At 35.0% G+C, this 27,147-nt stretch overlaps 3 protein-coding genes across 4 annotated transcripts; 1 reads left to right on the top strand and 2 right to left on the bottom strand.

Annotated features, from left to right (window-relative positions):
* The first annotated feature begins 5,978 nt into the window (after window positions 1-5,978).
* On the top strand, window positions 5,979-8,223 carry LOC136814200 (hatching enzyme-like). The gene is made up of 4 exons (XM_067070715.1): window positions 5,979-6,097; window positions 6,940-7,310; window positions 7,690-7,844; window positions 8,014-8,223. Exons 1-4 carry the CDS (start codon window positions 6,026-6,028, stop codon window positions 8,184-8,186), a joined length of 771 nt encoding a protein of 256 aa, XP_066926816.1. The 5' UTR covers window positions 5,979-6,025; the 3' UTR covers window positions 8,187-8,223.
* A 5,896-nt stretch (window positions 8,224-14,119) lies between these two features.
* On the bottom strand, window positions 14,120-14,536 carry LOC136814153 (low molecular weight phosphotyrosine protein phosphatase-like). The gene has a single exon (XM_067070666.1). It carries the CDS (start codon window positions 14,534-14,536, stop codon window positions 14,120-14,122), a length of 417 nt encoding a protein of 138 aa, XP_066926767.1.
* A 1,003-nt stretch (window positions 14,537-15,539) lies between these two features.
* Window positions 15,540-23,424, bottom strand: LOC136814199 (mothers against decapentaplegic homolog 1-like). 2 transcript variants are annotated; one of them, XM_067070713.1, is made up of 4 exons: window positions 22,938-23,424; window positions 19,485-19,631; window positions 19,167-19,259; window positions 15,540-18,047 (listed from the first exon to the last, which is right to left on the bottom strand). In XM_067070713.1, exons 1-4 carry the CDS (start codon window positions 23,344-23,346, stop codon window positions 17,425-17,427), a joined length of 1,272 nt encoding a protein of 423 aa, XP_066926814.1. In that variant the 5' UTR covers window positions 23,347-23,424; the 3' UTR covers window positions 15,540-17,424. The 2 variants fall into 2 exon arrangements, with proteins under 2 accessions (XP_066926814.1, XP_066926815.1); XM_067070714.1 differs by having other exon boundaries at window positions 19,167-19,256.
* Between the last annotated feature and the right edge of the window lie 3,723 nt (window positions 23,425-27,147).

Raw genomic sequence — 27,147 nt, 5'->3', positions numbered from 1 at the left:
TGTAATTCTTTTCATCAGAAGGCAATGACAAACATATACCTCGTTCTAACTTGAGATATCAAAGACGAACTATCCTTCTCACTAATTAAAACAATACTGATTTTGAACAATAGCTTTCTTTACATTAGCTATTTCAATATTTGTATAACTTAGTGGTCATAAAATTCTCCTCTTAGAAAGTAGGGAAAGTACCCATGAATTTGAATAAAATAATTCTTTATTGATAGAAACATAACAGTTCTTTTTTTCTGAAAACTATTGAAACTAACAACCTCCAAACTTCCCTAAATACTTGATAAGCAGGGAAAGTACCTTCAATTGGAAGGGGGAAACTTTTCAATACTGTCAGATACTGTAAAATCTTTTCTCATTAAAATCCTGAAAGTTGAAGACAAAAAATTAAACAAATGTACCATATTCAGGGCCTGAGTACTTGAAGAAAAATTGAAATGATACCCACCCACCCTAAAATTGGTACCGGGTACTAACTTAAAATTGGAGATATACCCACCCCCACCCCAAAATTAGTACCGGGTACTAACTTTTTTGAATTTCCAAATTAGACACCACCACCCCACGTGCGTTTGGTTTGGGAACGCGAAACACGAACGCAAACTACCCATGTCTAAACTTTTCAATATATCTCCAGAACTAACAGATTTTTTGAAATTCTGTAAAAAGGTCTAAGTTCCTGAATAGTTTTAATATGTTCTATGGAAAAATCATAAGCATCAGTCAAATACTCGTTCATCTATATAAGATTGAAGACAAAAATTTGCGAAGAAAAATATACCTTGAGCACAAAAAATGCTTTTTTAAACACTTTTTTCCACCGAAAAACAAATAACTTTTACAGACTTACCTTCCCCAAACATTGAAGAAGCCTCTACTAATTAAAGTAAATGAGATAAGATAAGATAAAACCTTAAAATCAACCAGAATTTACAACCTTTCGTCCAAAGCAAAAGACGTGCTTTTCTCGCCGCCATCTTGAATTTAAAATGAGAATTCTAGAGAATTCCATTCGTTTCCAGCTCCCGCGGTCTTTTTTCATCCAATTCAGATCGCGCGATTTCACTTCGCTTTCTCTAGTCCAATAAGACTGCGGGATTTGAGTCATGTGACTTTTCTATTTAAAAACCCGCGTGAAATACCAGGGGGTCAAAAATAGAAATACAGGGGGTCACACTACTGGCTACAGGAACTGAAAGCAAGCAATTAAGGCCAACTATTTTTGGTTTTTCTGAAGGACAAAAGGTATAGGAGCTTTACTGAAAAGGGATAAGGCTGGGACAATCTATTTAAAAGATATGGACATAAAAAAGGCACTTTTTTGGGTGATAATTAAGATTTTACTTAGAAACTTTAATTCTCTTACCCCCGGCTCGGCCCCCCCTGATATGAGCAAGGAGACCATGATGGCCACCCCTACTGAAAATTTCAGATCAAAACAAACAAGGAATTAATTCCTGTAACTCGAAGAAAATTGGAAAAAACTGGTTTTTGACTGTTTCTGATCCTAAAGTGCTATTTTTTGGTAAAAGCTATACAATTTATGTTTGGATTTCTAGAAAGCTTACCCATTCATTGTTAATACATTTTTTATTTGAAAGTAATCTCTTCATGGAATAAAAAGATATAGTCAAATCTTGTAGGGTCATTTTTCAAAATTTTTTTGCCAAATTCGATTTTCGCATTTCGCCATTTTACCCTACGCAAACGCACGTGACCCGGCTATGGGTTAGTACCCTTCGGCTGTACCCCCCCCTGCTGCAATACTTACCAAGTTATTGATAAAAATGTAAAAAAGCCATTTTTCAATGTGTAACATTTCGCCCTATGTTTTATGAACATGTCCACTACCAAAAGAAATTCTCCAGAGGTTTATTTTTGTATGACTTTTCTGGGTTCAAAGACGTTCGGTCGCCAACTAGACCGGTTGCCAACTGGGCAGGGGACTCTATATGTTGAAGCCGACTGTACTGTGGACTGATAACGAAATTGCAATTACATAAATTTTTGTGGAAGTGAACGCTTTTTTAGCTTAGGTTTAGACGAATGTTTGGGAAATCAAATTGTGACGCACTGATTCTTTTTGTTGTTGCAAATAAATCCTGTCTGCCTGTAGATGACTGATGTTGTTTTTCTGAAAGCTTGTTCTGAAAGCTTGATTTCTTTGTGTTACTAAAGTGCATCTGTGCACCTGTCACATCAATTGTGGTGTGGCTGTGGGGAGCTGTGCTGTCTGTGGTGTGGGGGGTGCGTGAAAATAATATAAATGACATATTGTTGAATCGGTCTTGTTGTTAACACCCACACAAAAAATTGTATCAATACACCCATAAAGATGAACCAGATAGACATTTCATACAATTAAGTCTCCCAAGAAACAATGAATAGAAATATTAACCTTCTTTCAAACACACCAAGCCAAAAATGTCCAAAAATCAAAATAAATCCACCAACGGAAAAACTGTTCGTAGCAGCGCTACCATTTTCATTGTTTTGGCGGTCAAAGCAGTGACGTCATGATGAACGGAGAACAATCGGGCGGCGCTCGGGGGCGGGATGGGTGGTTGTCGAGAGGTAGCAGATTTTTTTCCATTAGGCATTAGGCATATTTCATTGCGCGCGATTGCGCGATCCAAGACCTCCAAAACTTTTTAGTGCAAAATTTAGCTATCCAAAAGGACTGATTTATTGAACTTTTTGACTCAAATGTTAAAAGCAATTGTGGAAAACCTTAATTACATGTGTACTAATCAAATAAACGTGCGTTTTACAAATGAGATATAAAAGTATTAAATATTCTACCGTCCCCTTGGATTGGAATTTACTCAAAAACCGCAAGTGAGTTTCTAGGCAAAAGTAAAATCACGTACAGTTTCAAGACGCTACACTGATAAACTTGTTCATTCAGTTTGTAATACAAAATGGAAACGTCTCCTATAGGGCGGCGGCCCTAATCGATTGCCGCAGTGTGGGAACGCATGGGGAGATAGTGGACGATGTAGTAAACGAAAGACACCTTCATGTAAGTACATGAAGTGATCAAACATCAATTGATTCCCTAAAGTAGCACGTTCAGACGCTATAATCTGATCGATTGAGAGTCATCAAGTCAATGCAATGAGCACGGAATAATTCTGTGAGAGGTTATTTTAACCCAGCAAAAATTAAACTAGCCATAACTTTCATTAAGGTGCCACCGCAGCAAAACGGACACATGTAGAGTTGAATTTGCGTTCAAAAGGAATCATCTTAGCCCTACAGTAATTTTTGTTAAGAGTGACCTCTCATCTGAGACAAAATTCTTTCAAATGCTAACAAATGTGTCAAGTGAAGTGATTTACAGTCTACTTAGAGTGACATCCGTGCCTTGAAATTACTGAGAAGTACATGTTTCCATTTTAATTAATATTGACATTTAAGGCTGAAAAACTCATATAAATTTTAAGAGCAGCCCAGCCAGAATCATATGACTTACTGGTTTTTCCTATAATAAGCGTATTAATATCTGAAGATACTGCTCTTCATAGGGACTTATATGTTATTTTACTAATGTACACGTTTAGCAACATAACTGTTCGAATACTTTGAGTAGAGTAATATTTTTAACCTATGAAGAGCGCTTAATAACTACTAGTGGTATAAAAAGGGAATTTCCCAGAAAAGGGAATTTCCCAGAAAAGGGAATTTTCTTAGATTCATTTAACACTACAGGGATAAGAAAAAGACAAACTGACATTTCAAAATGAGTAATCAGATCAAAATAACTCCGGAAAAGTCTTTTTGATGATGATAAAACAATAGAGAGACCGTAAAACATTGAGTTTCAAGCCCGAAGGGCTAGAGGTCAATCTCTAACCTTTCTCAGGCAAGAAAAATTGAAGCCTTAAAATATGCGCCGTATTTTTGATGACGGATTGAATCTAGCAATTCCTTTGTTTTCGAGTGATATATTTTTCGAAATTAAGCGGTAAATTTTAGTTTCAATCTGTCATTTGTGTAAAAACCAGGCGGGTCGCTCAAGGCCGCGCAACTTTGGTAGGATTTGTTGGCTTCAAATCCTACCAAAGAGATTGACCTCTAGCCCTTCGGGCTTGAAACTCAATGCCGTAAAATAAGAATGCTACCGTTAAGCGGAACTAAAATACTGAAAAACGCGCGCAAAATTATGAGATGTTTGCCCAACTTCCTTATGCGTGAAGCTATGAATGCCATCTTCAGAAGCTTTAGGCTTCCTCCGGTGGCAATGATTTCTAATATTTGTGAAAATGAAAGAATCACTCAAAGTTGAGCTGAAAGAAATGCTATTGATTTCTATTCTCTTTTGTTCTTTTCTAAAATATTCTTGGATACCAATCAGGCCCCAATCAGGATCAAGAAAATGATTGAAAACTGTTAGAAAAAAGTAACACATTATCCCCGGAAAAAGTTTACGTTAACGTAGGTTAAAAAATCGCCAGCGAAAATCACAACGCTGCAGTAAAAGGCTTCAGACACGTACAGCAATTATTATATAGCACTATCGATTGTTTTTCTCATGTGAAAACCGAAAAACTCTATCAGTGTCACGTCATCTTCCGAAGCAATAACGCAGTTTAATATTTAGCTTTATCTTAAAAGCTTTTTACCTTTTTACAGATGTTTTTGTGTTTAAAAAGTATGTCATTTATTATAGTTTTCTATAATATTTGAAGAAATTCATAGAATTTCTGTCCAGCTATCTTCTTTCAGGAGATTTGGGTTGGCAGAGCAGCATATGCACCCTGGTTATGCATATCGAATTGCACAGCATCTCAGCGCAAATAACTAATTGCAAACTGTAGTAGATTTTGTCGGATTTTCAAATAAATTTTACCCAAAAACTTTTTCTTACTCATTTCACACCCGCCTTAGAGTTAGAGAGTGTACTTTCTTCTATTTCCACCCTTAAATTGCACTTTTTGAGAAGTAACGGGAAAACGCACCCACGGTCAGACACTTACTATGAGTGCTCCCCGGGGATATGTAATACATGTGTGCGTTACATATCATGGATGGTAAATGACTTACCGTATGTGTGGTTCTAGGGTAAGCTTTTCAGGCTTCCCGCACTTATGCTAGGGGTACAGTGAAGAGACCCTGATACTGTGAAGTCTCACTGCTCGTAAATAAATATCGAGATATTCACGGTGCAAAATTGTAACTTGAGTATCAGAGGCCGAGTTTTCAAAGAAAGTATCAACCTTTGACGACCAAGTAAAGAAATTTTATCGCGCATGTGTCAATCAAATCACTGCAAAATGTTACCATATTAATGTCTAAGGAGCTAAATTGGTACCCTGGGTACCTTCAGAGGCCAAGTTTTTAGAGATTTTTATTGGAATTGTGATACTCACGGTACAAAATTAGTTATATAAAATTATGATTTACTTTTTACGTGATTTCCGTACCCATTTCTTGAGTGGAGTGCAAAATTTGCTGGGCCTAAACACACCGCGGATGAGCTTTCTATCAAATTCTTTATTCATTTGTATTTGTCAATTTTAGATATTTAAACAGGTTTCTTAGATTTGATTATCGTAAATTACCGATAAGAATCGATAAAGATAAAAACATTGACAATGAATTTCGTAATATTTACAATTCAATGAAAAAGATCCGCCAGTTTTCATTGCAGTTCAACTTATTTGAAGTTATTTAATATTTATTGTCATTAAATAATAATGCTGATAAAATTTTACAAATTTTCACCCCGTAAAATATCACTTAACGTCATTTGAACTATTATTCTTCAGATTATTGAAAACAAATAAGTGGCCTCACGATTTAACACTAATTTGTTGAAGAACTCCTTCAAAATCAACGTGTGTCAAAATATAGAAAACATAGAAATTGAAGATTATAGTGTGACCATTCCATACATTCAATTTATTGAGTTTTAGGGAGGGGGGTGTAAACGGACTATGCAAAGTAATATAAAACTTTCAAAATCGGATCTATAGAGATAGATTTGATACAGTCAACAGAGTTTATCAAAATGAAGGTGCTAACTTTTTTCATTGCAGTACTTTTGGTGGTATTTGTTTCAACCGAGGACCAAGGTGCCAAGGTTAGTTCAAACCATGCAGTTATAATTTCTTTTGTTGTTAGGCTACCCAGGGCCCTATGTCAGTTCGGTAAGTCGCACCTAGTTTACTAGGAAAATAAAATCTAAGGATGAAAAGTTTACTTTTGAGCTGTTCTGCAAAATACACGTGATTTTGAGACCCCGTTCATCACTCTGCAACCGTTTTCTTGGTTCAAAGGAAAGTGTTGTCAAATTTAGCAACGGAAAAGCGGCGAGATTTGACAACGTTACAGAATTTGACAACGTTGCAGAATTTGACAACGTTGCAGAATTTCACAACGTTGCGGAATTTGGCAACGCTTAAGCTACAGTACTTCACAGCGCTTCGATTCTTTGTAGTTTCTGCTCGAACTGATAGATGTAAAAGGTTTTGAGTGTAAAATGTTGAGCGATTTTATTACATGTAGAAAAACATTCTTCTCAAATTTTACGATGTTTACTGTCATAATAATACACCCCTATCTCACAGCCCCGGTAGAAGATTTTCCCTCAGTGGCGATGAAAACTTATATTGAAATCTCAGTGGGAATAGAATAGAAAATTCCATTGTTCCTAGCACAAAAATTCGAGTGGGGATGGTTTTGGAGTGCAATTTTTTCCATTAAATTTTAAGTGAGGATTAAATCGATTTCCAACTGATGCTGAAATTGTAGGATATTTTTTCAACTGAGGACGGAATTTTTGGCAAATTTTCCAGTTGGGCTGGGTCCCAGCGAGTCTGTGACACAGGGGTGTAATAATGCAACTGTATGCCCGAAGAATAGAGTAGAGAGCGATTTCTATATTCATGTAAAATGTTTATGCTGATTTTATTTTTCGTAAAGGATTATTTGACGCAATTTGGATTCCACGACAAACATCATTTCAGTGATGCAGATCTTACAGAATCAGTACGCCATTTCCAAATTACTTTCGGCTTAAACCCTTCCGGAAAAGTAGACAAAGACACACAAGCATTAATGAACACCCCAAGATGTGGACGACCAGATAACGAATATTATGGAGATTTGAACTATAATGCTTATTACCAACCGAAATGGAACAAAAAGGAATTGACCTATTATTTTGATAGCTATACAAATGATATTGATAGAGATGATCTGATTCGAGAAACAGCAAAGGCATTCAAATATTGGTCAGATGTCAGTTCATTGAGCTTTAGAAGAGTTGACCGAAATGGTGATATTGTTATCGCGTAAGTTATATGATTTTCTGATCCTGGGTTCAAAAGAAAAGTTAAAGGTTTTGTTTTTAAACAAGAGTGATATCGTTTGCTTACTCATCAATTTTAAAATACAACATACAAGCTTTTTGATATTGAATTGACACGGATGTGGAGTGGAGCAAGATTGATCAGAAAGAGGAAAAGAAACGGACTGTAATGGTCCATTTTCAAAGTCCTATTTTGGGCCGCACATACGGTCGTTTTTTTGAATCGAGTGACCATGAGTAAATTCTAGTATTCAGAGGGTCGATTATATGATTTCCCGGCTTGAATCACACATCCAGGGGATGAAATATCGACTTCTTTTCTGGAAGAGCCCAGATTTTAGAAAAAAGATTTTGGTATTTAGATTTGGTGCAAAATCACACCGTGATGATCGAAGAGGAACTTGTCGAACATCATTTGATGGAAAAGGAAAAGTTCTCGCGCATGCGTTTTATCCAAAAGATGGTCGTCTACATTTTGATGATGATGAAAATTTTGCTATCACTAAATGGAAATTCTGTAAGATTTAAGTTTTTTCTCTCTCATAAAGCCTTTCGGGATAGTGGGAGGGGTAATAGGATTTTCCTTGAAGGAGATTAGTAATTAGTTCGAATCATAGAAAGATTTGAATTATGGAAGTTCGAATTAACAAGAGTCAACTGTATATATTATTTTTTACCTTTTCCAGGGGCAACAAGTTACCAATGGGTTGCTGTTCATGAAATTGGGCATATTCTAGGTTTATCACACGACACACAAGATAAGAGCGCTATTATGTATCCTTACTATCGTGGTCTTTTTTCTAAATTGAAGCTTGGTTCAAGTGATATCAGAAGAATTCAAAATTTGTATGGAAGATAATTCTTGTCACTGAAATATACATTTTAAATACAAAGAACTATTAATAATAATAATAAAATTTTACAATCTAATCCCTATATAAGGATGGATTGGCTGTAGGGCTACCAAAGACACTGGACGATTGTTGTCTGTGTTGTTGGGAACCCTAGAGCAATCTCACACCCTCTCATTTAATGATCTATTACAAAATACATCAATTGAAACATCTTTATCAGAAACAACTTGGTCTAACAGTGTCTTGGAAGGTCGACCACGTTTACGATTTGTGTCATCGTTAAACATTAATTGTTTCAACGACCGTTCGTTAGGCATTCTTATTACATGTGCCACATAGCTCGCTTGTTGACTTTTGATAAAGTCAGTGACGTCACGAGTTCCACAAAGTGCATGCAAATTCTCATTCGTGATGACTAGTCGATAGTCATTGTTTTCTCTGTCAATTTGTTTAAACCCATTGCATATCATTCTTCTCAAGAATGTTCTGTATGTGATGTCTAGTCTGTTTAGTTGATTCGTAGTTAGACACCAATTTTGACAGGCGTAGGTAAGACGGCTACGCACAAAACAGTTCAGAAATGAAATGCGTGTTCTCAAGTTGATATGGAAATTTTGCAAGAGGTTTGATAGTTCTGCAAATTTTTGACAAGCGAGTTGGATTCGTTGATTTATTTCACTGTCTCCTGTACTAGGCTCGCAGCAATTAATGTAAGCTCCAAGGTATCGAAATATGGAGACATTTTTGAGGTCGACACCTCTCAGGGTTGCAATCGATGTTGGAATTTCGTCAACATTCAGTATCATTGTTTCTGTTTTGGAGTTATTTATTGCAAGTCCAAAACAGGTGAAGATTTCGTCTAAGAGTTGGATGCTTTTTTGAAGACCTTCAAGTGATAGAAGGTACAGCACTAAATCATCGGCATATCCTGACCATGGAATTTCTGACGTCCCCCAAGATCGTTGGTTCCTGTCTCTCATTTCAGCCCTTTGTTTTCGAGAAATGGCTCTCGTGTTCAAACGATATTTATGGTTGAAGAATTTAATTTCTTCAATCTGTCGACTATTTTCAAGAAAAACCCTCATTACGAAATCAATGTACAAGTTGAAAAGGTTAGGGCTTTCTGGTCCTCCTTGACGAACACCGCTTGTTGTTTCAAACGTTGCTTCCTCAAAATTTAAAGAAGTGTTTTCATACAGTTTCTCAAGGATGTCAATCAGGAGTGAGCTTTGATCATCTTTGAAACGAAGTTTAATTGAATCAAACATCCATTTGCGCGGGATGTGATCGAAAGCTGCCGAGAGGTCGACAAACACAAGGTAGAGTGGCTGTAGTTTTCGATTGGAGATCTGTTGTATACGTTTGATGTTGTAAATCCCATCTGTTGTTCCCCGGTTCTGTCTGAATCCGTTTTGCTCGTCTGTCAATTGTGCCTCGTACCAAGGCTGGAGTCTACTCAAAATAATGTTCACGATCAATTTACATATAGTTGAACCTATGCTCAAGCCTCTATACTTTGAGGGGTCTTTCTTTGACCCTTTTCCTTTCCACAATGTTTTCAATCGGGAATTTCCCCAGGCAGTAGGAATGTCGAAGTTTTCCCATACGTTTGTAGTCATTTGATGAATAGCATCGAGAAGGATTGGACATTCACATTTCTTTAATAATTCTGAATCAATGTCATTGTTTGCTTTCTTGTTTCTAAGTTTATGTAAGTGTTCAGTAATTTCATCAATAGTGGGAGGTTCATTGTTAATAGTGATCGTCGATGAAATTTTACGAAGTGATTCAACAAAATCTGGTACGTTATCAAGTTCATTGGGTCTCATGTTATCATTATTTGGATTGAAATGGAGTTTGAAATGTTTTAACAGTTTTTCAGGAGGACATGAAGAGTTGCTACTCGAGGTATTTAAAGTCGTAGTTTGTCTTTTAGCAGTGGTGAATAATTTGTCAAGTTCTCTTGTTGCAGCAAGTACGTCAAGTTTCTCAGCTTCGGCCTTGAAGTGTTCATTTCTGAGTTGCCTGGATCGTTTTCGAATTTGTTTACGAAGTTTTTGCAAATCTTTTGGATTAGCATTCTTTTTGAAGAGTTCATCTTTTTTACAATAAAGTTCTCTTAATTTTTCATCATTTTGCCATGGTTGGTGAAGTTTTTGTTCAACAGTTTCAGGTAATGTCTCTGAAGCAGCAGTTTCGATATTTTTAATAATCAAATCGTTAATATCATTGTTTTCAAGATTGTTTATCTGAATGTTATCCCAGGAATTAGAGAATTTCGAAATCAGGTTTTCACACATATCGTCGTTTTCTAGTAGTTTATAGTTGAGCTTTTTGCGAATAGTCTTTGGTTTCCTTTTTCTCGCACGAGATGATTTGTTTCCTGGGGTGTTCATATTCGAAATAACCAATCGATGATCGCTGTCGAAATCAAACGAATTATACACTCTACAGTTTGTAGTGTACTGGCGTAACCAAGAGCAACTAAGTATAAAATCGTAAACTTTCTTTGTTGTACCATCTGGGGAATGCCATGTGATTCGCCGGCAGCGTTTATGGTTGAACCATGTGTTTAATGCTGATAAATTCTGAGTTCTTATCAAATTGTGAAACCGTTCACCATTATCATTCACAGTCAAGTTATCAATGACACTATTTTCCCTGAGGGAAGAATTATACCATGAAGCTGAGGTTGTAGCATTAAAGTCGCCAAGACAAATAACTTTGAATTTTGGTGGTGTATTCAAGAATTGTTTATGAAGAGTTCTGTAAAATAAGTCTTTTGAACTGTCACTACTTTCCTCCGTAGGTGCATAGCAAGTTATAACTTTGAGTAGACATCCGTAAACCTTGGCTTGAAACACAATGATCCGAGCGTTAACGTATTCAACTTGAACGAGTTCAACATTAGGGTCTATTTTGATGATAAATCCAACTCCATGTTGTCTTTTGAGAGAGTGACCAGACCAATGAATTTCGTATTTGGTATTGTCGCATTTGATAGTTGCAGATCCTTGATTTAAACGTCTAACCTCTTGAAGCGCACATATTTCGAGATTCGCTTTGTGGACCTCCTTCACGACACGTTCGAGTTTTTGGTCGTCTTTGCAAGGTTCGTACATTGATTGTTCCAATCTTCCATTTGTAAAATGTCTGTTTCATGAGAAGGGTGTTTGATGTTCAACCGTATATTTAAGGGCGTGACCGGTCAGTTCCTCGTCCCGAGACAAATAAAAGTAATCACATCATCATCGCCTCAGTGTTGTTGTTCTTCTTGGGCGTGGTGGACCTCTCTTAGTTGTGTAGGATTACCACCACACCCTTTTTGTTAGTTAGTGAATCTTTGACTCAAATTTGGAGTTATGTTGTTTCTTTATATTATACTTTTAAATTACTTGTTATGTCCTGCTTTAACTATTCCATTTAAAAATATACAAAAGATGACATAGCCAAACTAATCTCCGAGCAGATTCTCTGAAAGTCATGGCTTCTGCCCTAGAATAGAGAATCTGCCCAGGTTGGCGCACCGCTTTGATCATTCTCATCCAGATTTGGGATTAATATTAAATGAGTTTTTGAGTGCACTCATTGGCTAAAACAAAGCAATTTTACTAAAATGAAATGTCAATCATATACATAAAACAATACATGAAAATATCAGAACCTTTTCGTTTTCGCTTTTGTTTACAAGATAATATCAAAATCTTAAAACTTTTCATGTTTGTTTTGTTGAAATGTAACACGTAAATTCAGCCCCAGTTTTCCCCAAGCAAAGTAATGATTTGGTATTTGGTGTTTCGAATTCTTACTCTCTTTTTTAATTGGTAAGTAATAAGGAGAACTTTTAAGCGGATATTATCGATTTCTCAACGCAACTCAAAAAAGGGGCCAAAAAGACGTTATCTATAAATGTTTCGCGTTCATTTTCTCATCTGCACTTTGGCTAGTTGAGAAATGAACTTCAGCAAGCTTTTTTCAAACTTATAGAAAAAACCTCCACAATTTTCAGCCACCAACCCCAAACCCCCTTCCCGAAAAGCAGTGGAAAAGTGAAATTTTAGCTGAAACAAAAGTATTAAAAGATCTTTACCTAATATACCTATTTTAGAAAGTTTAGGACGTAATGCCATGTTGAATATAATTAAAGACTCCACTGACTATAGCATCAAGATAATGAAAAGAAATATTTAGTACACATGATAATCATGCTTACGTATGTTACATATTTTTGTGATGCTGGATTTTTTAGCTACCTTATTACCTTATTCTTATTCCACATATGTGACAATGGGCCATCCAGAAAAAAAAATTGAATATGGGGGGTGGAGGATACAACAATTTTCAGTGATTTACCCCCCGGACAAGGCAAATTTTGATGATTTTTCGCTACCCCCCCGGACAATATATCCTCCACCCCCCATGTTCGGACATTTTCTGGAAGAGCCCAATTTATTAATGCGAAAGTCAGGGTTTTCGAAAATTACCACGGCTCAATTTTGTTAAACAGTTGTAATCAAAAGGAGGGTAACCGATTCGCGTTTAAAATAACTTGAGTAGTTATATAAGTGCAACAAGGTATTCAAAACAAATTGTAAACAGTGTTTACACGCTTTTTCGTTTATAAGAATATATTTTATTAGATTATGTATGAAATTAGCCAAAAAATTAAGAATATATTCTAAGAACATCACCATCATGGAATTTGACAAAAGATCCTAAGAAAATCACTTTTTAATAGACCTTTTTTCAAAGAGGACGTCCTGTTGAATAATTATGTAGTCCAGCCATATAAACAATGATAAAGCCATGCATAATTACTGTATCATGCATATTGTAATAATTATGCATGGTTTTAGCATTGTTTTTCTGCTGGACTACATAATTATTCAACAGGGTGGCCACTTTGAAAAAAGGTCTATTATTCAACATGACATTGCGATTAGATTAAAGGATTATCCTGAGATAGGGTAACTTGCATCAGTGGAAGCTAACATGCATAGCCCTCAAATGAATGGCCTGGCTGGTCATTAAAATACAAAGTTAAATAAAAACAAACCTGATTTACAAAAACCATAAAAGTGATAGGTAGGTAGGTGCATAGGTAGGAAATTATGTTTAATATCACTATTAAGTGATATCCACCGAAAAAGAAGAAGTCTTCGTTTTCTGATCGTCTTTTTAATCTGCAATGAATTGTTATAAAATTCCTTATAGAAATAAAAGACACATTCTCCTACGAAGAGGTTTCAAAAAATGACGTAGAAAATAAAAAGTATGTCATTTTATCTTAACAATTTCGTAAACTACGTCACAACCACTGCCTTTTAGTTTTATGACTTGTTCTCACTCGTTTGGTTTCTGTAATAAAAAGAAAGTTGTTATTGGGAACTTTGAACATGCTTAAAATTGAGGCACTTCCAATAACTGACCAAAAATACTCGCATAGCAAATATGAGATTCTAAAATGGTAGAGTAGAGCTGCAAGAGCAGAGCTGCATAGTTCTTGTACTTAAGTTTGTTTTGAGATTTTACTGCTTTGGTTGGTTGGTTAGGTGTCAGGCATATGATGGCTATGCAAATTTCCCTCCACTGATGCAAGTTAACCTGATTTCACGGCACCTACTTTACAAATATCATAAATACTTCTTTAATGGAAAATAGCAAGCTATTGCACGACCCACGGCATGGCCCGAACATGTTCGGGCCTGTTCGGACCATGCTCGGGCCACAAAAAAGTGGGCCATGTTCGGGCCATGCCGTGGGTCGTGCTATTGCAAGCTAAAATATATCCATAATCATACTATAAAAATACAAAAACTACAAAAAATATGAAAAATTAAGTCTAATACATCAACACACTGACTAGGGATATTCTGTTTTCAAAAAATGAACCAAACTTCTATGACACTGGTCATAGCACATTTGAAAATAGCTATCATCATGATAATAAGGGTCTGTAACTGGTGGGATACGACCAGCCATCTTTTTCGGTATCATATCTACGAATCATGTTTATGTTGCTGTCTGATGAGGCTGGCTTTTTATGATCAACATTCCTTTTATTCTCATCGTCAAATACAAAAATCCATTGAAATCTTGAAAAGTCATCCTTTGCAAGTTGGCGTACAGTACTTCTAAAGTTTTTGATGCCATGTTTTTCTAAAGTGGAGAGTGTTCGATCATCAGGTTGCTCACCAACATGATAACGTGCAGTCCCACAACTTTCAATCAACCAATCTGAAGTATCAGATCGGTCTTTAACAAGGTGCTTGAAGATGCCTTCAGCCATAGGAGAGCGACAGATGTTGCCCAAACACACAAAAAGTACAGATTTTGAAGATTTGTCAGCCGCCATTTTGACTTTATCAGAGCTTGTGCCGCCCTGTTGTGTTTTGATTTTGAAAAATCGAAAGTGAAACCGGTTAGGATTTATCTGATATTCCGATGGCGTATTGGGCGGCCGCCCACCCTAAAGCTCTAAAGGGGCGGCCAAATATAAAATATGCCCGACCTTCAGAGCAAAGCGTGTCGTAGCATATTTCCACATCTGGTACCAGATAAAGTTAGGATTACCGGTCATAAGTTTAGGCGCGTAATGTACGCTTCGTTTGTACTTCGGGCGGACTTGTTATTAAATTTTTAAAAATACCAGTAAAACATCAAACAATGTATGGGAGAGGGCAGGGTCAATAAGATAGGAAAAAGTCCTGTTTTTGTCGATACAGGATAAAGCATTTCTTTCCCGCTCTCGTTTCTGCTTCCAGTTTACGACTACGAGTGCTATATCATCGTGACGGTGGCAACAGAAAATTTGTTACGGCGTTTCGTTTTTTCTCCGCCCATATCGCCCCAACAGCTTTTATGATGAAATAGATAGGGTAATTAATCGCGTGGGTGCTTTCCTGCTGAACAATGCCCACTCAACACAACGAATCAGAACTTTAAGCATACTATTCTCAAATCTTTTATTAAAAGTATTATTTTGCAGGGCCCTTGAAATTGTGTCGGTTGAAGTAGAGAAAGGACGGTATTTTCAAAGACAATGCGACATTTCAATTCAACAAAGGAAATCAAGTGACCTCATAAGAAGCCGGAACTCTCTATACAAAACAAAACCTCAAATAATGACTGTCAAAATTTGTATATTTTAGTGACCACGTTCTAAGTGTCAAACGTCAATCAAACCTCAAAGGATATTTTGTGTGTGTGTTTTGAAAAACAAATCAAGTATCTTAAGAGTGTTTACTACTTCAAATAAGTAATGATCGGTAAATTTAATTCAAAAGTGTAAATCTTGTGATTTCGAAATCGAGGCAAAAATAGAAAAAGGGGTCAAGTTGACAACAACAAAATAAGAATAAACTATGTGTGATTTTTGTATCACGTTTCTTGTATATCTATAAAAACCAAAATATTTCTTTCTAAAAACTAGTAGTAGTAATAATGATAATGAAGTTGAAGCATAAACATATTGTACGATTCAACGACGTATCTTAAAGCAACAAAAGTTAGCAGCAAAAATTAGAATGACAAAAGTTAAACTTATGAAGAGCATAAGGAAAAGTTAAATACACGGGTTGCAAAATCATATCAATGCAGCCAAAACATGTGATTACTCGAAAAAGTTCACGTGATTTTATTCCCATATTACTTGCTTTACAACTTACAGCTGATAACTTTATTAGTGTCAATAAATTCGAATGAATCAGAAATAAATGTCATGTAAAAAGCATACAAAAATTTCGAGTAAAAGCGTGATTTTGTCTTCAGACTTTAATTTTGCAGCCTGTGCATTGGGTACTGAAAGTATTCTCCCCCCATGACATGGCGTTAGGAGAAAGCATTGCTATCCATGGTAGAATCGAGCTCATTCATGTGTAGCTTTGAAAAATAAATGCTACGAACAGATCATTGACAAAACTTGCCCTAATTAGTTTTCCGGGTTGAGAAGGTACTATATTTTGAAATTCAAGCCCTTATCTTTTGTATGGATACAAATGAAAAACACCGGTTATATTCCAAAAGCTTGTAGGTAATCAGTTTTTGACGGGTCTTTCCGTACAAAGATGGGCATCAAGAATTATTGAAAAAAACAATCAATTACCTGATTCAGTCAAAAAGTTGAATCGAAAACTAAAAAGTACTAAGTCGAACGGATGTCAAAAATCGCAAAGCGCGTATAAATCATATAAGAAGCTAGCAGCGTAAACAAAAAAAATACTGTCTATGTCAAAAAAAATCTACAAATGAAATTTACAATTTAAAAAAAGTAATTTTTTTGCTAAATAAACAGAACGTTGGACGCTGAAATATGGGAAAACTTGTTCAAGCTAAAGAGCTTACTTTCATGACTGAATAATCGAGACAAAACATGAGAAGCATAACACGTAAACAAGACAAAAATGACATTAGAAACTGTACTAGCTTGACTGAAAAAAGTAGCATACCCTTTAAAACACTTCCATTAGCGTTCATTTTTGTATAAATGTTTCTGGCACTGTCAACTGAAACATAATTACAAAATGGGTAGCTAAAAGAATATTGCAAGGTATATATAAAACATTATGAAAACAAAAGTATAATATTAGATATTAGAATATAGAGGATTATTATTAAGAAGGTAAAAGGCCCAAACACATAATTGTAATCGTGCAAAAAGAGAATTGGTTTATTTTTACTGCTTAGAAAAATTAAGGGAAAAACGATTTCATCTCTCTAGAATCCTTACAAGATTACCTTGCATTGGACCAAACATTCGCAAAAATAATATATTTTACACAGGTTACTAACGAGAGACAAAAATAATAAATATTAGTATTTTAAAAAAAATCTCCTTTGTTGTAACATACTTTAGATTGATCAATGTTAACAACTTCTTCATACGGTACATTGTAATAAATTTCGTTGACCTTCATATATTCGAAAACTGTGAACACAAGAAGCTTGTTTAGGAAAATTATAATTTCTGCTATAAAATATAGATTCTGCTGTATATATAACTACTCTGGATTCTTTAGAATTGTGTGTTATTAATTTTATTAGCAGTTCCATAGTTTCTAACGTTACGTCATGTTCTGATTTATTAGTATGTAGTAAAAATAGCAATTTCATTTTTCCTCTCGATTTTGGATGTTGAACCTGTATTTCTCTGACTGATCCACCCATATCTATCAAACAAACCAACTAAAACATGGTAGTAACAAAACAGTTTTATGACAACATGATTTTAGTCCTGATTTGATTTTATGATACCGACCCAATGATTCCTGCAGGAGAACCCATTTGTGTTAATACTTTATCAAGCCATTGTAAAGGACCATGGAGATGAATTTCAACCCAGCACGGTGTACTTGTTACATCTTGACGGTGATATTCTGCACCCCATCCTTTAACAAAACTCATTCTAATAGTACAATGCTTAGTAAGTTCGTAAACCGCTTCATAGCCATGGTTAACACTTTGCGACAAGAGTTGAGCAAATTCTTGATTATTGAAAATTTTCAAAGTACATTGAGGTGGGATTTTACAAACTGTTGTGGGATGGAATCCATGATGGTAATTACAATTTCGACTTTGAACAAATATAGCACTATCACTGAGACATTCGGCAAAAACTTCCCCACCAACGTAATACAAATGAACTCCTTTACTAATATGCCGACGTGTATTTTCGATTGTTGAATTACGGTTAACATTTGACATACCACCAAGGCAAAATCGATCAGAGCTTGTATTAGGATCAGTAAACCCATCAATTACAAGACTGGTTCCAGAAGCTTGGAATGGTTCTCCAACACGGATATTCAATTCATAATATGCAATGGAGCACCAGTTTGTTGGTTCGTTATAGGTGATTGGTGTAACATCTGTATAGAAAATCGGTGTTAAAACTTATACTTATCACATATATAATTGATGCATGTTTTGTAGCAAGGGTCTGCCCCTTGGTCAGGCTCGTGTATGCTAAAGTTCCCAAAGCATCTAGACATAGCTTATGCTTATTAATTATATGCTTATGATTCACCCCGAGCCAAGTTTTTAGTGAAATTTCAGAAATTTTGTAAAAGTTTGTTCAGATTTTGGGAGCAGTGGAATGTAGCCGTGTGGGGAATGTTTTACTTGACCCCTACCAAACCTTTTTAAACAGATAAAAAATTACAACTTGAAAAATATTTCAGGCTGACATATATGCTTAGGATTTCTGCAAACCTGAGCCTTCATATGCTTATAATGCTTATAAGCGTTATTTATGATAGACACTGTGCATACATTGCACAAGTTTGTCAGTTCAATGCCTGGCCTGTTCATAACAAAGACTTCAAAATCTGCCTGATGCTCATAACCCATTAAAAGAGAAAGATCAGCATTATGAAACTCAGTCCTAACAGGCTTACTATTTCACAGCTTTAAATCTAAAGCGTATCCAAGCAAATTTTTCGAGGGTAGTTTTACAGTAAACTAGTCGTGTTTTTTATCGTGTTGCTTTTCATAATTTTTCATTGAATTAACTTTTGCAAAAGTATCTTTCTGCAAAGTTTCTTCCCAAAGTCAGTCAAAGTAAATTTTCAACATTTTTTAGACTGTTTGGAATCAATTGTTTTAACGATTGGAATAGAAGATCTTGCAGATGTGAAGCTTTGAAAAAGACAAAAAGTCTGCAAAGGCTAGAGCTGCAAGAAAAGCTATAAACATGATGTAGAATTTGGCCTTCAAATGATGAATGAAATGAAATGATCTGATGAGGTATTAATACTGATATTCAAACATTAAACTTTGATATTCAGCAGTTGTTAAATAATGTATTTTTGATTGTTTAATTTACATACATTTAATTGAAAAATATGTATGTTTTCAAGCTATGAAATCAAGCTGTTTTTGCTTCAAACAATCAAACAAAATCTCAAACTTTGATTTCTCTATGAATAAGTATTATATGGGCATATTATGCATTTTCAAAACATTGTAAAAAAATTCAAAAATTGTACCTGGTGGGATGTTATCAGCATCCATTGAGAGATCTGGCCGTGGACTACCACCATCCTCAGACATGACTCCATTATAACCAGGTGGTCCTTCTTCTGAAAAAAAGAAAGAAAAAAGAATCATACTATGAAATTGCTCAGGAGCATTGAGAATATGTTTCTTAAACAGATACTGTATTCATCAAGCTTAAAGATTTGTATACCAAAGTTCACCAAAATCCACTTTTTAGTAGTCCCCAAGTTTATGGCCTTGCCAAAATAATTAAAAAAAAGGCTAAAAAAAGACACAGTTTTTCTGAAACAAAAGGAATCCAGTCTTACCACCAGGAGCACCAGGTGATCTGGAATGTGAAAATGAAGGAAAGTTTGCATTGTTTGGCATTCCTTGGTGATTAGCATGTTGCATATGATATGGAAGTGGTCCTCGTGGGTATTCACTTTGACGTGGAACCAATACTGGTGGAAGAACTGAAACAAAAAAGATTTTAATACATCATGTTCTTCTGTATTGGCTGTGAATTGCTATATAACGAACACATGCTAATTACACTTGACCTAATATTCAAGACATAATTATATAAATCAGAGGGGTTTGCTTTCTTGGACCTTAAGAAAATCTTAGTGAGGGTTATGAAAACCATTAAAAACCTAAATCGTCAGATATTGTCAAACTTAAATTTTTGTCGAATATAAAAGAAAAACTTTTCCAAATAAACCAATTTTGGTAAAAAATATTTTTTAGTGCACCAATCTAATTACATTCATTTTTCAAGAGTTTTGACCAAATTTTGAACTTCTAAATCCAATGAATCAAAATAAAGATCATATTAAACAAGATGTACCTGAGGGTACTTGGATAGAGATGGATAGAAAAATCTAGAGCTCCTAATCTAATCAGCTTATGAATATTTGCTGTATATGCTGATTGATTTCAGCATTTTCAGTGTTGGATATAGTCTAAAGAGTTTCAAAATTAAAAATCTGTGTTATATCAGTGAAACCATTTCTGCCCTCCCATTCAAATTTGCTCAAAGTTTATATATGTTTTTTCTGTATAGAAAATAATCTACTAGGTGTGTCACAAAAAAGTTTCTCTCTTTAAAATTACTTTTTGGTCGAAATAGAAAAAAATTAAAAAACTATTTCTATTTCATTGGACAGAAGAAAGATAAACTTAAAAATTTTGATCGGTCATTTATTAAATTTGATTCATTTAGATCAAAAGTTATGCTCAATTGAATAAAAAAGTTACTTTCAGAAAGTGCTTGAAAACGTTGAAAACCAACCTATCAAATGTGACCCCCCAAGCGATTTGGAGTACATTAAAAATGAGACCGGTCTTGGTGCGGACGGATCGATAAAATGTGCGGCAAAAAAGCGGCGAAACGATTTACCGTGCGGTAAAATGATACCATTGTATCGGCCAGAAATCATCCAAAAATCGTTTCTAAAAATCCATTCAAACGCACTCGATCGGTCACTAAAGAGCACCATTTGAATAAGTGCGGTATTCAGTGCGGTCATGGTGCGGACATTTTGCCGTTCGAAACGTTTGCCGGCAGGCGAGAAATCATAACAAACAGCATACATTTTGCGGAATGGTTTTTTACATGACTGTTTGCCGATTTTATAACGTTCGGCAAAATAAACAAAGTTGAACTCAAGAATTCACATGTGAGCATCGAACATCAAACAACGCAAGTTCTTTTTGTGTGTCCAGAAACAAGTTGTTGTTTTGCTTGGTTGAACTCGAGGCTGAAATTCTTACGGCAACCGAAAGAAATATAAACAAACGGCGGGGACCGCACCATCGTCCGCTTTAGTCGGCGGGGACTGCACCATTGTCCGCTTTAGTCGGCGGGGACCGCACCATCGTCCGCACGGACGGACCATACGGAACTGTGCACGGTCTTCTGGCCGCTTTTTTTAACTTTTACATGCACAATTAACCAGTCGGAAAGCAGCACGAGCACGACCGCACCAAGACCGGTCTCGTTTTTAATGTACTCCAAATCGTTTGGAGGGTTACAAATTTTTATTTTAAAATTGGCAATTGCAATAGCCTTTATATACATGAATAAGAGCATTTTTTAGTAATGAAAAACATAAACTTTGAATCTGAAGGCTCGTAAGGGTTTAAAATCTTCATAAAAATCATTTTAATTTATCTTTATCAAAAATGTCCGTAGTTTTTTGGTTCTAGACTGGATATACACTGATTTAGTTTTATGAATTTACAAAATTTTATGGCATTTTCTGATGAATTTTCTTTATTGAAATTCAACCTTCCTTTCCATAGAAAAAGAATAATAATGTACAATGCAATTATGCTTCTGATTAATTTGATATATAGGTCGATTTTAACGTTTTTGAAAGTAACTTTTTTGTTTAATTGAGCATAAATTTTGATCTAATGAACCAAATTTAATAAATAGCCCATCAAAATTTTAAGTTTAGGAGAACAAAACAAATGTAGTGTTTCCGGAATACGGGTGAAAGAAAAAAGCTGTCATCTCATGTGGCCGGCTGGAAAATTTCTTTTAAAAATATATTTAATAACTTAAGATCATTGAAATAGGACTTCAAAGATAACTTTTATGTATATACAAACAGTATGAAGTAAGCTCTGAATACTAATGCATCAACTAGTAACGAACAAAACTTGATTTACAAGCGGGAATATCTAAACAAACAACGTTTGATAGCTTGAACGGTCAACTTGATTTTCTTTATGATGAACCATAAAGATAAACCCATAGTCTGCGGACGGGTCAGAAAATTTCCATTTTTTCACCCGGCCAGTTTCCAGGAACACTACAATTTTTTATTTTTGCCTTATCTTTCAAATTTTTAAGATCAGCAAAAAATTCACATTAAAGAGAGAAACCTTTTTTATGACGCACCCTGTAGAAGATGATTTGTGTTATTTTATTATCTTGGTAAAAAACTCAGGATTAACCCAAAGGCGTGCATGTTCAACTAACGAAGCTTTGAAAAGTGTCCTATATACGTCCAAGTGGTATCAGTGTCTGTATTGAAATGGACCTTTTCCTAATCATCTTTATTGATATCCCTATACAATGTATTTGCCTACTAAGCTAATAAATACATGCACAATTTATTATGCTATTTAGCATTCTGGGACTTCAATCATATCAAATGATTGTATGAGTACTTTTATTTTAAGCACTGCTTGTGGATGTTTTGTTTACTACAGTTAAGATAAAAATTAAGTTGAAATTGATCTACTATCAGGTTATCCAGAGAAGTGGAAATAAATTTATTATTTTATCAATCAGCAAATACACCTAACTGTATTACCGTTGTACTTACCTATAACACCCAAAATTTCCCTGAACAATCAAATGAAAACATTTCTTTAGAAAATACAAATTACAGAATATTCTGAAGAATGCATTAAGTTGGCCGCCTAGAAAACAGTGTGGAAGATACTCACAGATTATGCCAGCTTGGCTTTATCTTATTTTCAAATGACTGTACCACAGCACTATCTGAATTTTTGTGACCTCGGCGCTTCTGATTGTCAAGGGAAGTTTTGGATTATTACCTAAAGGTACAGTAGTTTTCAAACTTCTTTGAAAAAACCTTAGTAAAAGCTCACTAGAAAGATATTAAAATTGACCAACTTACAAAATTTGCTTTTCCAGACCAAAAAACCCTTCAGATTTGCCCCTACTTCTGTGACTCTAGAGCAGGATCAGGCCCCAAGTAATGCATGGTTTTTGCCAGACAAGTTTGGAGGATATAAATTACCTGGTGTTTCAACACGACGGTAATGGTATGGATTGATACAAACTTCTTTTTTGTTCAAACTAAAGGCATAAACGCAACATTCTAATGGTTTTAATTCGTGGTGGCTTTGTAAGTCTGGCCATCTCCATACACGACAATATATAACATGAGGAAGACCTTTACGATGAGAAACTTGTAAACGACCATCCAAACTTCTTGGAATTGTGACACAATTAGATTCTCCAGTTGGATTGGACAAAGCTTTCTCTAATTCTTCCAAGGCACCTTTTCGTTTCTTCAACTTCTTGACAAGTGAATCTATAGCTTTTTCTGCCCATTTTTCTTCTTCATCTCCTTGTTTCCAACCAAGCAGTCGTTTGACAGCAGGAGAAGTAAAAGAGAACAAGGAACTCATTCCCATCGACGTCATCTTGAAAATACCTTCTGTTTGTAACTAAATTTTGTAATAAAATAACAAATTAATCTAAAACAAATTCAAAGGAAATTCTTTCAATAGCTGCTTGTTATTATTTGTCATATATATGTATTACTCGAACTCACAAACGTTCAAAATCACCAATAAAAACCATTTTAAAAAAGCCAAGCCAAAATCAAACAAAACCTTATGAATTTATGTAAATATAAAAGGCTGATAAAAAGGTACATAGATATAGTGAAGTAACTGGCATATTGAAGTAGAGATAAAATATCTTTAGCAATCAAAGAATGTAAGATAAATCCCCAGACAAGAAGACAGTAACTGGCGACACCACCAATAATTTGGTTCGAAATCCTTTGAGAAAACAAGGTCTGAGAGTGCTAAGTCTCGTACAAGAACATCATGTTTTCGATTCAAGAAGCTTATTTTTTATCACGTGATAATACAGAGCCAATCAGAGATAAGATATAAACATTCTAACGTAAAGTGATTGGATAATTTTGCACCACGTGATATTATCATGGTTGCCGGATTGCTGAAAACAGGCTGACGCCGGGACATTTTAATCAGACAGAACCGGGGTGTCTACATAAATTTCAATTAATCGAAGATAACTTATCATGATTGGCTAATTGCACAAAGACAAATTGTTTTGAGGACAAAATCCCTGTACAAAATATCAGGGGTGATTTTTTCTGAAAATACAATTCTCACAGTTTTACATTACAAAATAAAAAATGACATGACAAATCGATCTTGTACGTTTTATACCGTTCTATCTCTAACTTGCACTGTTTCTCCCTTTGTTATGTAAACTTTTTATTTTTTCTAACAGTATGATGACGTCATAAAAGGAGTCCTTCATTATTCATGAACATTTCCTTCCCTCTCTAAATCGAGCAACCCCCCTGAAGAAAAATACGTTCGGCTTAGTGGAGAGTTAGAGAGTCAACGGTCGGAGATGCAGTAGTCTGAATCGCAGACCTCTATAGATATACTTTTCCTCTATATATAAGAAACTTTTTTCGCTAGAGGATGATCAGAAGCCTAGAGATGCAGGCACTTTTTTAGGAACAAAATTCTATAAGAATACACGAATATATTTTTTATAAGGAACACACCCACTCAGAGAGTTAAACTTGAATTACATACATTTAATTAAGATGATAAAATTTCTCGGGTGAGTTAGGGCGTGTCTAGATTTTTTAAAGTAATTAAATATTAACCTAAAAATTAATTATCAATAAAAGTGTGAATTTTGACGTCATCAAATTATGACGTCATAAATCGTAAAATAGCTCTAATTCTATAAGTACATGTCGAATTAGATTTCAGTTAGATGCATCTTTGGTTAAAATTTGGGAAAGATTGGACATGTATTTTTTAAACAAAACACACGTCTTTTTCTGTACTGTAGTCCATTGTAATACTAAGTTACACTATACTACGAGTTACATACTTAGAATCCTATAAATGAGAGCTTGACTTGAAAAAAATATTCATCACTGTAAACGCCAGTGAGTACGAAAGGTACGGCGGGGCGTATCAGGTTTCTTTAAACAACCTTTGAATTACACAAATTTCCTATTAGTAGATTCATATAAAAAAGTCACGAAAAAACGTCGAGTAAATGTCTGATTGGCTGAGACCTTACCTCATACTCTGGACATTTTGAAAAAAATATACTTATGTGTGCAATATAGAGCTTTACTCGACGTTTTTTCGTGATTTTTTTACATGAATCTGCTAATAGGAAATGCGTGTATTACATATTTCGCTCTGCATAATGCGTTTTTTGTTCAAGATGAAATTTCTTTCTTAAAAGTAAAACATTGCAGGACGGTGTGAAATTCGTGCTTTATTTCTTGTGTCAGAGATGAAACTTGACAATGATGATACTTGACAATTTGATGTCTAAAGGTTTGCTCCTTTTTCCTAAAATTCATAAAAATGTTTTCATGGGTTCTATTATTATGGTATTCATAACTGCATTTTAGACTTTCCTCCTTATCACAGCCCGGTAAAATAAGTAACAAAATTCTTCTGGCAAGAAAAAATCTGAAGTTTGATTCTCTGTGGAAAAAGCTATATTGGGCTGTTATTCTCAGAGAACAATAGGATGCACGCACCCTCTTTGATATATTTTGATATAGCCCCATAACATTCCACCATCATTTTTTAACCCTAATATCATACTTTACAGTAAGACGCATTACCATTCATAGTAGAAATATTATTTTTGGAAATCTGGTATTGACATTTTGTACAAATTTGAAATTTAAATATTTTCAGTTGCCACTTTCAGACTTTTTACGTAAATTAAATTTCATATAATACAATTCCCACAAAGATTTCACATTCAATTCAAACATTCTTTAACCTTTCTCTAACTAATTTCTAGGCTTCTGCACATCCTCTAGCGAAAAAGCCTCTTATAGGAAGCATATCTATAGAGGTCTGCGATTCAGACTCAACGAATTGCGGGAAGAAATTTTCAAAAGATCGAATTGATAGAATTTCTTAAAGATTTCACCTTATAATTCAATTAATTTTTGCGTGGACTTATTTTCGCGAATTGAGAATCTAAAATTTTCGCGTGGACAAAATTTTGCAAATCAGCCTCTTTTCATCCAATTTCTTTCATTTTCCTAGAGTTTTTGGCCAAAATTCGGATCTTAAACATTTTGGGAACACTAATTTTCGCGAAAATGACCAAAATTCGCGAACATCGCGAAAATTAATTCACACGAAATTTAATCCACTTTTCCTATATTTGGGCAAATTGAGCATTCCATCCCGTTAAGCAGAGTGGGAGTCTGATCTGCCATTTCTTAAAAAAACCACCCCCACATAGAAAAAAGCCAGTCCACCTAGGTCTTCGCGCTTTTGAGCCCTGGATAACACTGGGTTCTTTGACTATATACCACTTAAACAACAGGCAGATATTATCTTGAAATGGGAAACAAATTGTTTACAAAAGGGTCATCTCCATGAAGGAATGATCGTAAAAAGGGTGAACAGCAGCCCCTCTTCCCGGGGAAAATTTCGGATCACATTCTTTAATTTTTGAATTTTTATAAGAAAGCCAAATACACTAAAATTCGGATCATTGTGAAAAAAGGAGTGACGATAAATAATACCCATATCAAAACATGTACAAGAAAGAAAGAACATTTCGGCAATATCTTGAAATCATGATATTCATGACGTAATGTTTTATGCGGAAGCACCAAAAAAGACCGGACATTTGGCACTAATTTTAAATTTAAACAATAAAACTAGTGGCAAACGTCCGGGATTTTTTGAGTGCTTCCGTAGAAAATATTACATCATGAATATAAATAACTGAACAATGATTCCATCAAAAAGTGCTCGATGATCAGGACCAGAACTTCATATACAGTGTACAAGAAAAAACAAAATTGAATTACGATAGTACTTTAAGTTTCATCTTTAGCTGACGATAACTTACTTACTAAAGTACTATCGTAATTCAATTTTGTTTTTTTCTTGTACACTGTCATGAATATCATTCATATCTCTTCCTCTCTTCAATGTTCTGAGTTCCTCTAGTGTAGTGCCTATAAACGGTAGGGTACTACCAATAAAAAGGTTACTTAGGGTATGATACACATTACCTACCCCTTATAAAGACCATATTTCTATCAGTAGACAGATCAAAGCACTTTAAGAATATGATTTTAAAGATTTTCCAAAGATTCAGTAGTAAAATTCTGCCTGCCATGAATTAAAAGAAGAAGATAAATTCTAAATCCAGTAATTCACATGAGT

The sequence above is a fragment of the Clytia hemisphaerica genome, unplaced genomic scaffold, assembly GCF_902728285.1.
Source record: "Clytia hemisphaerica strain Z4C2 unplaced genomic scaffold, Clytia hemisphaerica genome assembly, whole genome shotgun sequence".
In the NCBI taxonomy this organism is placed as follows: domain Eukaryota; kingdom Metazoa; phylum Cnidaria; class Hydrozoa; order Leptothecata; family Clytiidae; genus Clytia; species Clytia hemisphaerica.
This window is presented reverse-complemented; position numbering and strand designations above follow the sequence as displayed.

Bases quoted from the DNA above. Each gene is read 5' to 3' on its own strand.
- LOC136814200 (XM_067070715.1), top strand. From the start codon at position 6,026: ATGAAGGTGCTAACTTTTTTCATTGCAGTACTTTTGGTGGTATTTGTT. The intron at 6,098-6,939 runs GTTAGTTCAAAC...TTTTTCGTAAAG, and splicing joins CCGAGGACCAAGGTGCCAAG to GATTATTTGACGCAATTTGG. The intron at 7,845-8,013 runs GTAAGATTTAAG...TACCTTTTCCAG, and splicing joins TATCACTAAATGGAAATTCT to GGGCAACAAGTTACCAATGG.
- LOC136814153 (XM_067070666.1), bottom strand. From the start codon at position 14,536: ATGGCGGCTGACAAATCTTCAAAATCTGTACTTTTTGTGTGTTTGGGC.
- LOC136814199 (XM_067070713.1), bottom strand. From the start codon at position 23,346: ATGACGTCGATGGGAATGAGTTCCTTGTTCTCTTTTACTTCTCCTGCT. The intron at 19,632-22,937 runs GTAATTTATATC...TTTTTGTTTCAG, and splicing joins CCGTCGTGTTGAAACACCAG to TTCTTCCACCAGTATTGGTT. The intron at 19,260-19,484 runs GTAAGACTGGAT...TCTTTTTTTCAG, and splicing joins ATCACCTGGTGCTCCTGGTG to AAGAAGGACCACCTGGTTAT.